Source organism: Galendromus occidentalis, unplaced genomic scaffold, assembly GCF_000255335.2.
Source record: "Galendromus occidentalis unplaced genomic scaffold, Mocc_1.1 scf7180000077501, whole genome shotgun sequence".
Taxonomy (NCBI): Eukaryota; Metazoa; Arthropoda; class Arachnida; order Mesostigmata; family Phytoseiidae; genus Galendromus; species Galendromus occidentalis.
Genome location: NW_003805489.1, coordinates 999396 through 1011220, shown reverse-complemented (window position 1 = coordinate 1011220; position 11825 = coordinate 999396). Strand labels below are relative to the sequence as shown.

Here is an 11825-nt window from a genome sequence, read left to right as displayed (position 1 = left end):
CCTCGACCATTCCTCGGCCTCCGCGATCCTCTTGAGTTTGCGAAAAAATACCGTCGGCTCATCGACGTCGAATTTGATATTCAGTCTTCGCTGTTCGGTCATCCCTTCGATCTGAGGGTGCTAACTAAGTGTTCGAGTGACTAGTCCTTTCCGGTAGCGACCTAGGGTCTGATACGCCTCTGGCTGCTGGCACTCACCGCTGACCGGTAAGCCTCGTTGCCGGCTTCCGTCTTTGCCTGTTGTCCTCCACTTGAAAACTCGGTCGGTAGCTGGATCAGGCCTTCGGAAATCCCACCGCTGATGTTAGGATTGATGATTTCGGGTTTTCACAAGTTGACACAGGTTTATTAGGCGTAGTTTTCCAGCACGCATACCGCCTTCCCGGCGCTCGGTAGACACACTAACCTCCTCTCCGTACAGCAGCGGTCATGTCGTTTTACGCGGAACTTTCGAAAATCCAAACATGGACACAATCGTTAAACTTAAACTTAACAATAGGCATCATGGAAAAATCGCGGAGCCGTAGAGGAGAAGTCTCCGGGCTCATACCACACGGCATCCGCTCGTACGGCGATCGATTGAATCCTCATCCGACTGGATGGGAAAATTCGTGAACAGAGTTCCTTGGCCTTCCCGATTCCCATTATCCGGGATCTAGAAAGTCTCGTTCCCCTCGGTACCGCGACTACTCCGTCGCGGCGTCGCGGACATTCCCATGCCGAAGTTCTTTCTTCAAGTGTTCGGAAACGCTCGACGGTATCCGCTGACTGAGTGGGCTGCATGACCGACACTGTGAGAATCAAGACCGAACTCATTGCCACAGGGGGCTTCGTCTGTATCATCCCCGCAGTCGTCTCTTCCATTGAAAAGCCAGAGTGGTGGCGCTCATCCAGCACCTTTCCAACGAGGGACAAAACCGGAGCCGCACGACCGCGCTACAGGAGGGGAATTTGAGGTCACTTGTATCCATACGGTTAGGGTTGTGCTCCCGGTGCTGTCCCCACGAAGTTTTGGAAATAGACATCGGGTCGAACTCACCCAATGCGGATTCTGGCGTTGGCACAATAATCAAGAGGCGGGCTCGCATAACCGGAATATCTCAGTGGTCCAGTGGTTCGAAATGCACTGTGAGCAAGGACGTTCAAATTCGTTCTCCATCCTGGGGGGACCCAGAGCTTCAGACGGAATGTCAAGCAGTGCTCTGCACCGTGTTTCCGGTGTAGCAGCGAGCTCAGTTAGCCTCTCTCCGACTGATCTGCAAGGGAAGCGAAGATGTGAGTATATTGCGCGCGTCGTCGCTCCAGGGTAATGCCAGTTGACAGAACCGTGTCGTCGATCTGACGATGAGCTAACCGCGCCCGAGGGATCGAGGAACGAGCGGGAATCGTACGTCGTCTTCTTGGTTCCACGGTACTCCCTGCGGAAAGCGGAGCGGGATCTTCTGGAGAGGTTTTAGCATTCACACTCATCAATCCTGGGAAACTCGAGGGGTCTTTTTCCTCGGTATTCTTCTCTCATATTCATCTGGAATCCAGAATGAATCTCAACAAACGGCTTGGTCTTTCAAGCAGCTCGGGTCTTTGCCCCGACGTCCACATTTTCTTTCCTTGAAGGGCCGCGAAGGCTCTCGCACGGGATGCTATGGTTTGGGGCACACTCGCTTCATCCGTCGATCTTTTGCGGTCCGCTCTTTGTGAAACCGGTGGCAATGGGAACTCTTTGCTCAGGCAGGTCGTATCGAACCGGTGACCGGCGACGAGAGGGCCACTGATTGTGAGTTCTTCTTTCAGCGATTGTCAATCGAGATTCAGAGAGGATTCGGGTGACGAGGGGTGATCGCACCCGTTTCTTTATTTCGATAGGTTGTTAAAAGGAAATTCCCGTAAACATATGTCCTGTATATCGCCTGTTCGGCTCGAGGCTATACTTCATGGCTATACTCGCCGGAGGCATGCTCTCTAACGCTCCGACGACCACGTTCAGTCTGAGAGGAGCTGGAACCCCGCGAGCTCTGGACGCGCGGAGCGCCACGCAACAGCCCGACCGAAACAGCGCAGCCCATGATAGCCTCGAATCCTGGGCACTGAATCTTTCGTGGATAGCTGTCGGCTAACCCTCTGTGGAACCTCAGCTTGAGGGAAGGGAGATTGAAGGAACATATTTTTCGTCCTTGCAGGCAGCTACGGCTCCGAGAACATCCACTATCAACGATGGACAAGCATCAATCTCTGTGGAGCATTCGCGAGAATCGGTTGAGTATTGAATTCTGTCGCGCGAACAGAATCTGATAGGTCAGACGTTCTTTGTACTCTCTGAGAATATCGCGAGAGATGTCGTACAGATGCTGGTATGGCACGAATGGGGTCTCTTATCCGATCGTCTATGCTTGGTCAGCGATGCCCCTAACGACGTCGAAGTTTGACGACTTCAGCTAGGGGATTTCGAAGATCCAAGGGCGCTTATTTCCGATCGATGGAAATGGCGCTGGGGACTGGGAGTAGCGCGGATACCGCTGACGCGAGATCGATGGCGGTTGTGGTCACTCGATTCCGCATGTGTTGGGAGAGCGGCGTTCATCAGAAGTTTGCCGAAGTCTGAAGCGGCGAATCTCAATGTCCCGATTCGGAGCATGGCAGAAATCTTCGGTTAATTGAACGCGATAGATTACAAAGAGCTTTACGGGGTTCGACCGGTGAACAATGGATAGAATTGACATTCCCATGTAGAAGCTCGAGTTGATGTCTTCTCCTGTCTTCGGGATGCCCTCGAGGCGGGCTGGGTTGAAGTCGACGGAGATGAGAGGGTGGGCATCGCCAGCTATTCTTGCCAACAACGAGACGGCAGGGATCGTCACATTCATCCGAAGTCCATAAAAGATCAAACTGGCCATATTATCGGAAAACTTCCGCCGCTACAAATCGGAGTCAGTTCCGAATTCGGGCACTCACCGATGTATTCTCTCACGAGACGTTTGCATGGAATCCCCGACAGGATATCTTCCGATAAAAAAACAGGCGCGTATCAAGCAAGTAATTATCCTTCCAAGCATGGTCAGACTCCCTTGGAACTGCGAGGGTTCCGCCGCGGGGTACGTCTGAGGAAATCTACTGAGGCAAACGTGGTCGCGGAATCGGAGGCAAGCGGCTGCCGAGACGCTCGGGAGCACGGTAGGCGTTCTCAATGCCAAGTCTATCCGTTGATGGAGCAAGTCTTTCACTGAGTCCGTGGTAGCTGGCGGCAGTTGGAGAACTTCGCGTCGCGGCGCCGTTCACCGAATGGAAAGCCGCGAATTTCCGACCTGCCACGAGGGATCAAAATGCCTGATCCTCCATGTCATCATGTAGTTGTGTCACGGGCTCTCACGAGCAAATTGAGGGAATTTTAGATTTGAAAGCATTAGTGAGTAAAACCGGGCCCTCGAAGAGGTGGAATGCGACGGAAGCGATGGCCAAACCGGCCATCAGAAGTCCCGATGCAGCCTCGATATCTCTAAGAGGAATACTCCGCGATACACCGCTCTGTAGATCGCTGCGTTTGAAACATCGAACGCTGATCGGTAGCGGAGACATGGATGTTATGTTTGCGGCAAAAACATCGCAATAGGCGTGTCCGTACGTATTCGACAGAGGTAATTTGAAAAACTCCTTGGCTATATCCGTTGAGTTTTCGAAAAGTCGTTCCGGCTGCCTCAGCAGCCCATGTGCCTGCAGACGTTGAGCTAATCTCGTTTCTCGGAAGAATGGATAGTCCATCATGATACGATGTTCGCAAAGTCTATCGGAACGTTGCGAGCCGTTGTAGATATCAACCTTGAATGCGCTGATCACTGTGATCACATGAGCTCCGGATTCGATGCGCACATCGTGACTAGCGATTCGCTTGAAGACCCTGCGCTTGAAGGGATCTGCTAGGTCGTCCTCCAAACACAGAACGCCGCCTTGCAACAAATAGTGGACATTCTCGTAGATGAAGCCCCTCAGATCGTTTCGTGCAATGATCCCAATATCAGAGGAGACGCCCTCATTTCCGCTTCCGTATTTACCAATACACTTCGATACGCTCTTGATTCGGCTTTCGGGAAGGTTTTGGAGGGCAGCGACCACTTGCCCTCTGAACGATGTTGACACAGTCAGCATCGATAGAGTCCATGTTCCGACGAGCAATATCAGTTTAATCGAGCCGTGTCTCCAGTTCAATTGTACGGGTGTTAATACACAAGCGATCATATGGAATATCTGAACGTCGAGCGGGACGCGAGCTGGATTGGAGTCTTCGGAGAACCGCATCAAGAAAATGATCAGGAACGCGGTAGGGACCAGGAGGGCCCAGATCTGGAACCGAAATATCTCCTGAGTCAAACTCAGAATCGCGCTGACATTCGGTGTTCTTGCGATGGCGGTCAGAGGTTTCCAGAGCGCAGCATTGGCCGAAAAAATCGTCTCATAGCGTTTCTCGTTGCAGTCGAATTTCACGACCGCTTCGATCGAAGTTCTCTCCTCTCGGAATGTAGACTGGACCTCTTCGCCTAAGGCTGTTCGCTCCAAATTGGTCCCCGAACGAATTATGCGGGACTCATGCCCAACACTCGAGACGAGCTCGGATACGAGGATTCGACGCCATTTCAATCCGTCCGCAACGAGATATATGTCGAGCGGCGAGGTGAGCTTGCGCTCATATGGATCGAACATCGTCCATAAAACGGGCTCTTCGGTTCCCCTGAACGCTATCCTCACAACTGGGTAAGTCAGCGGAAACCGCTGACCGCCCAGGACTCGTACGTCGAATGAACGTGACATTTGAATCAACACCAGAGTTTTTCTCGGGACGCCAATCTTCAGCAATATCCTGTGAGAGCTCAGAGCCCCGGGATCCCGCGACGCCATTGGCACCAAATGGTCGCATTCTAGAGCGACGTACACCGAGTCCGATGATTGTATCTTCTGATAGCTCGCCGTTATGTCGATGTAATGCGATAAAGGTTTGGCTCTTCCAGAGCGAAGGAATAAGTCGACGACCGTCAAATTCAAGCGGCTACGTACACGGAAGTCCAGGGAGCAGGAGCAATCCAGAAGGATCACCCTTCGGACTTTGCAGAAACTCCCTAAAAAAAATTCTGTGAAAGCCCTGATCGAGGCTTCGTCGAGATCCGGATTGAGCTTGACGGAAGGTCGATCCGATAAGAGACGATAGGGTTGATCGGAGGTCAAACGACGATCGAGAGAAGCCAGAGCACATAAACACAGACTCAGTACATTTAGAGTACACCACGTTTTTTGATAATTGAGCATTTTGCTCCCTTCGCACAATTTAAGGTGATAACGGCAATGACGGAATCGTTTTTCTTTCACGAGAGACGTGAAGACTTCCCCAACCATGCGGCTTCGCTCGCTGCGAGTGTTGTCTGGAAGATCGACCGCATATGCGAGCTCGACCGAGAGCATTGTCTCAAGTTCAATGCTTCAACATTCGCCATCCATTGTTCAACCGGCATACTCCTCCGCTGACAGATAGGTATGGTGACAAAGGTCCAGTTCTCCTAGAGCTTCGATCTCAGTCAGAGAGTCGTCTCGAAAGCCCTGCGTATTCGAGAATATCGGCGAGCGGGGCTTCACGTGCCAGGCGCTCGTGATAGCCTCGTGCTTGCTATTCGGCACGAATATCAGGGGACTTCCGTTGATCTTCCCGAATCTCCAACGTAGCGAATGACAAGCTCGTTTCACCGCTGGGTTTCTGGGTTCCCAGGGTTTCTCAGAAAATCAATCGCCGAATAGAGTCTCGGAGCTAGACTCTGAGAGCATGTGGCACTGTCCAGCATTGACGAAGCTCAGACTCCCAGAGTGGATCATCCAGTTCCAGTTGTTTTTCCCTCACCGTTCTGGAGTCGTCTTTGGGAAAGAGCAGGGTCGTGATTACGCGCATGATATTTGTACAGCCGTCTCGACGTTACGATGTCGAGCTGCCTGCTTTGCCCGAATCCATTTTGTGCTACAAAATCATCGACGAATCCTGAGTTTTCCAGACCGAGGGATCATCTATAAGTTCGAAAGAAGACAAGGACGAGACTGATGAGTGCTTATTCGTCGCCGAATTCACGGCAGCAGGAGCCTCCAGGGGAGCCTCAGAGGACGGCGCATCGTGATATTTCATGATCGAGTGTGATTTCGTGCGGTTCAGCGTGATCCAGTGTTATTGTGGTATTGCTCAAATGGTCCCAAAAACCTGGTCTAGAGAGGGGACCGCCCGATTGTGTCCGCGTCCCAGCAAAGATCATTCCTATCAGGGTCGTGTCGCTCTCCGTTCTCCCTCTATCGCTCCTGTTCAGTTTTCCCTCCCGTGCTTCTTGCTCAGGCACCCCAAAGACTCACCATAGGCTCGATCGTACAGTCTCTTGTACAAACGTATGAGAATCACGGCATGAAAGCTGAATTTTCGATCTAAACCTTTGTGACGTTGCGGTCGAAAGACCGAGAGCGGCCTTAATTCTCGGAAGTCTAACCGTCCGTGGCTTAAGCCTGCTCCTCGTCGCGGCTATCGTCAATGTTCGCCGGTAGAGAGAACCTCAAAGACCTCTCTCTCTGAGGGTTTTCCTCGAGAGCCAGTGCGCTATTGGGTTTCTTCAGACCCAGCAAACCCCTTTTTCCTATCCATGCTCTGAATATCCGACCGGTGTAACCACAAGGAGCGATCACAATGTCCCTTGGAACCCACTTGCTCTTTGGATTCGTTCTGTCGCTTGCCACGGTAGTGAATGCCGATTCACAGGATGACATGTTCACCTGTGGAGGATTTATCCGATCTTCGATGCCGATCCCCTTTGAGAAAGTTAAAGTGAAACTGTGAGTATGATTTGGAAATTTGATTCGACATCAAACATTACGACTCCCGAAGGGGATCAGAATGGAATCGAGGAAATCCGTGTCTCGGGGAAAATGAATTGTCTCCTCGAGTGCGACTCTCGCCCCCGCTTAGAACCGAGCCCATCTGCGCGCGGAAGCTCGTGGCAGAAGGATTTCGCTCAGGCCTGCAATCCAGGGGTTTGAACGAATGAGGTTCTTCGTCGATGATTTATTTATGTATCCGTGGAAATATCGCCAAACTCGTCCACGCGGAGGACTGACAATGACACTCGGAGCATGCGAGGAGATGAATTGTGCAATACAGGACACTGCCTCTGATTCGATCCGCCGCAGGCTCCGATCGATGAGCGACAGCGGAACATTCACAAGTTCGAGTTTATTGGCCTAGATATGTATCCAATAATGGTTGAGGGATTCATCTTCGGTACCTATCGAATAGAGTCAAGAATTATCAGAATTCGATCGTTCGAAATCCGTGAGAAGGAATGAAGCGTTTCGAATCTTGCTCTAGCGGGCGTGTTTTGCTTACATGTCCTCCCGTTTTTCAGATTGACCACAGCGGGGAACTTGAAAGCGGAGACCGAAGGGACCGCAAACAATGGATACTATCTTCTCCCGGTATACGACAAAGGGAAATACCAGCTCCGAGTAGAGGGTCCGAACGGCTGGGCATTCGACCCACCAGCTGTCGACATCGACCTCAACGGGGAAGATTCCTGCTCGCAGGGCCGCGACATCAATTTCGAATTCAAGGGATTCTCTGTCATGGGAAAAGTGAGCTCTTCGGCGGGAGCATGAGTAATTTCGCCGTCAGATATCGTACTCGGAGTCGATGATTAAAGTAATCGTTCCTCGCTCGCAGGTCATCAGTAAGGGCTCCACGAATGGCCCCGCCGGCGTCGAGGTGATCCTTGTCGACGCGGGTTCCACCCGGACGGTGAAAACCCTTGAGGGTGGCAATTTCGTTTTCCCGGCGGTGCCGCCAGGAGTTTACAGCATCAAGTTCCGCGGGGAGGTCGCCGCAGTCGAGGTCAAAAACGATAACGTACGACTCAATGAGTCCGTTTTCGTCATCGAAGGCTACTCGCTAAAAGTGAGTTTCACTGAAAACCGCGCTCCATGCCGTCCCAGTTCCGAATGATTCCGAATGATTCTCTGGTCTGTGATGAGTGATGAGTTTTTGCCAGCTGACTGAGTCCCTCGTCTTGTACCTTCTGATGTTCCTCTTCCAGGGTAAAATAGATTGGGATCTTCCAAAAGCGAAGGGGAGCGTAATTCTCGCCCATAAGGACAACGTCCCGTGCTGCGGTCGCAGCCTGTCGAAAGACCTCCCCAAGGGATTCTCACTTCCTGCTGAATATCATGTGTCGTGCGTCGCAAAAATCTCGACCGACGGCTCTTACGAATTCCCCTGCGTGAAAGCGGCTTCCAAATACGCTCTTTTCGCTCACGTTCTCACCCAGTCCGGCCAGGCGGTGGACATCAGCCCCGAAAAAATGGATCTGGACGTCACGCACGCCGACAGGCTGCTGGATCCGTTCCAGGTCACTGGTTTCCCCGTTTCGGGTGCCGTGAAGGATGCAGGCGGAAAAGTTGAGATCAAAGTCCTCGAAACAGGTTTCGAAACTGTCTCCGATAAGGACGGAACCTTCCGACTCGGCTCCTTGCGCGGCGGGAAGTACACCCTGCAGTTGCGGAAGAACGGCCTTCATTTCGAAAACAAGGTTATCCACGTGGATCCGTCGAAGGCTAGCTTGCCCGACATCTTCCCGGATAAGTTCGAAGTCTGCGGAGACGTTCGCGTTTCAGACTCCGTCGACATCGAAATCACGGAGGTAAAGTCGAACCAGATTATCAGAGCTCGCTCCGAGGTCAGTTCCGGACGTTTCTGCTCACTTCTGGTACGCGGCGAGCACATAATCAGACCAAAACATTCGGTCCGGCTCTCTCCGTGGGAGGTGAAGATCCAAGTTCCGCTCACCGAGGGTCAACGCCTCGTTTTCTCGCAGTTCTCCGCAGTCGTCAGAGGCAAGGTCGCGTGCTTGGGTAAAGTATGTGCCGGAGTCAAGGTTGCCCTCAACGGCGCTTCTACAGCGAAAACGGTTGCCAACAGCGATGGCAGTTTCATGTTCAAGAGCGTCGATCCGGGCACGTACGAGGTGTGCGTGTCGCACAGCAAGAGCTGTTTCGAGAAGGACTGCCAGCCGATCACGGTGATCGACCAGAACATTGAGAACATTCAGTTCGTACAGAGAGGCTACACCCTGCGTCTTGAGACTTCACACGAAACGGAACTTGAAGTCGCAGGGAACGTCATCAAGGTAAACTCGGGCCTGTCGAGCCATTGCATAGCGGAATCCAAGACGATCCCGATAAAATCAGTGGGCTGCCATAAGTTCGCCAAGGCCGACAAGCTCGTCTTCAGTCCGAACTCCGAAGATACGGTCGTACTGAACGCCGAATCGCATCGCTTGAAAGTGGAAATCAACTCGAAACTTCTCGTGGAAGACCTCAGACTGACGTGCAAGAAAGGCGAGGAGGTCCAAGTGGCCAATCTCAAAGAATACAAGAAATCCGGAGACACCTATATATACCTCACCGAGCTCTATCAACCGAAGGGAGCCGAACTCATCCTCGAGCCTCACAGCGAGTCCCTCGTGTTCAAACCCCCACAGCTCACGATGCGAATGCCAGATGATTGCATCGCGATCGCCATTAGCGGCAGGACAGGAATTTTCATCGACGGAGCCATCAAACCGGCCATCGCCGGTGTGGAAGTGACCGTCTCGACTAAGGAAAACGCCAAACCGTGCAAAGCGATCACTGACGTCCACGGAAAATACCGTGCTGGACCTCTGGAATCCCAAGAGTACACGATCGAAGCCCAGAAAGAGGGTTACGGATTCGAACGCATCCCTAACTCGAACGACATGACCGCAGTGAAATACTCTCGGATCGACATCCGCGTAGTCGACGGAGAAACGAACGCGCCTCTCGCCGGCGCTCTCGTTTCGATTGCCGGAGGTTCGGAGTACCGGAACACGACGAGAACAGGTGCTCAAGGCGAGCTGGCTCTGATCAAACTGAATCCCGGGGACTACTACGTACGGGTCATGATGAAAGAATACAAATTCGAGCCCTTGTCCACGATGGTCTCGGTGAGCGAGAACAGCGAGGAACTTCTCTCGATTAAAGGGAAGAAAGTTGCTTACTCGGTCATGGGAAAGGTGACATCGATCACTGGAGAGGCCGAGCAAGGGGTCGGTCTCGAAGCAATAAGCGAAAAATGCGACAGACACGAAGAGGATGGAATAAGCGACAGACTCGGCCAATTCAGAATTCGCGGTCTGCGGGAAGGCTGCACGTATGAGATCCGTTTGAAAAAACGCAGTGACGACGCGTTGCCGCACTTCGACCGCTTTCTCCCAGCGACGCAGAGTGTCAGCATTCAGCGTTCCGATATCACCATGGACTTGATAGTCGTCCGACCGTTGAAGAGCACGACTCTGAGCGTGGCTCTCCGTGCCGACCCCGCAATACTTCCGACGTTACGGGTCTCCGTGTGGAACGGGGGTCGACAGTTGTACAGTCATCGCGGTGCGAGATTCCTCACCTTCCCGCAGGATATTCCGCTGGACGGGTCGAAGTACCACATCGAGTTACACCATCAGAACGCGAAGCCTCCGCCGCATATGAGTGTCATCTGGATCAACGACGTGAACAACCTCACAGATTTCACTTCGCCGGCGTTCTTCACAGAAAAGCCCTATCACCACCTCGAACTCGAGATCCAGGTTGACGAAAAAACGGCGGCTGGTCACGGCCAGACACCCGCTCCGGCATCCCCGTTCGTCGCTGTTCTCTCCGTGTTCGTCGCATTGGCTATTTTTTACCGAAAGGAGCTTGGGGATCTACTCCGACATCGTCAAGACAGCTCGCCCGCTGCTGGGGATCGTCGAAAGAACAAAAGTCGCTGAATAATAGATAGATTCTGTCTAGCCTAATATATTATACGGAAATACGTCTCTGACGGCAGCACCAATTGGGCTGGAGTCGACATTGACGTCGACGATTGACCTCGTCAAGCTGTGAACGCAGGAATTCGACTTACCACGGGCCCCACCAAATCTTCCCGGGAGACCCCGAATGCCCAGGGTCGACGCTATTGTCGTCTGACTTGCCATCTGGGTTGCAGATCCGAACAATTCGCCGGACTCAGATCGTATTTTTATTGGAACACCTACTCCGACGAGGCAGGAAGCGGAATGCTGACGATTCGCGCGCTGCCTTGATATCTTGGTTGTTAGTACGTTAGTAGTTGAATGAGACGGACATCCTTCGAGGGTGTCAGATACGAAAAAGTTGATTCTTTCCGTGTTTTTGTTTGACAGCGCGACTGAGAGTAAGATTGCGGTTCGAGTCGATGGAGCTGCTGGGATAACATTCTCAGTCATGTCTCGGTATCGAGTGACGGTTGCAATGAGAATCGATGGGATGAAAATGGACTGAACATCGATTCAAAGCATGCGAAGATATATTTCTATAGTTTTTGATACACCTTCGATCGCACGATACGATCTTGATCTCCGTCGGAAAAGATCGTTGATGACATGGCTCAATAAAGGAGACGAACTTGGAGAAACTACCGCTGATTATTACCTTTGTCGGATTTTTTCGGTTAGGGAATTTCAATTGCGACTTCGACGGTTCCGGGCTGGGCAGCCGGAGCGTCGCGATCTCCGAGACTCCTGAACCAATCTTTCGGGTATGGGTGGGTATTTCCGCCGTTAATCCATGCCGAGGAGCCGGCTGGTATCTCTTCCGAGGTGCTCTCTGGGGAGCCGTATCTCGGGTCTAATGCTAGAAGACCGATCTTTCCGACGGCACAGGAGCGGGGATTCGGAAATCGGGCACAGCGGACAGACCGCCGGATGTCCACCGGATATCGCCGAGGATCATTGTCATCAT

The 11825-nt window shown here is 52.3% G+C and overlaps 2 protein-coding genes across 2 annotated transcripts in view; one reads left to right on the top strand and one right to left on the bottom strand.

Moving 5' to 3' along the window:
- Positions 1–430, bottom strand: part of LOC100898045 (THUMP domain-containing protein 1) — a 4513-nt gene extending 4083 nt beyond the window's left edge. Inside the window, exons 1-2 of the mRNA XM_003746776.1 lie at positions 406–430; positions 198–280 (exon numbers count right to left, since the gene is read on the bottom strand). Coding sequence (XP_003746824.1) covers positions 198–280; positions 406–430 — 108 coding nt within the window. The remainder of the gene's footprint in view (positions 1–197; positions 281–405) is intronic.
- A 6132-nt stretch (positions 431–6562) lies between these two features.
- On the top strand, positions 6563–11498 carry LOC100897899 (nodal modulator 1). The gene is made up of 4 exons (XM_029112445.1): positions 6563–6836; positions 7406–7631; positions 7720–7987; positions 8100–11498. Exons 1-4 carry the CDS (start codon positions 6691–6693, stop codon positions 10832–10834), a joined length of 3375 nt encoding a protein of 1124 aa, XP_028968278.1. The 5' UTR covers positions 6563–6690; the 3' UTR covers positions 10835–11498.
- Positions 11499–11825: the final 327 nt, after the last annotated feature.

Bases quoted from the DNA above. Each gene is read 5' to 3' on its own strand.
- LOC100897899 (XM_029112445.1), top strand. From the start codon at position 6,691: ATGTCCCTTGGAACCCACTTGCTCTTTGGATTCGTTCTGTCGCTTGCC. The intron at 6,837-7,405 runs GTGAGTATGATT...CCCGTTTTTCAG, and splicing joins GAGAAAGTTAAAGTGAAACT to ATTGACCACAGCGGGGAACT. The intron at 7,632-7,719 runs GTGAGCTCTTCG...CCTCGCTCGCAG, and splicing joins GATTCTCTGTCATGGGAAAA to GTCATCAGTAAGGGCTCCAC.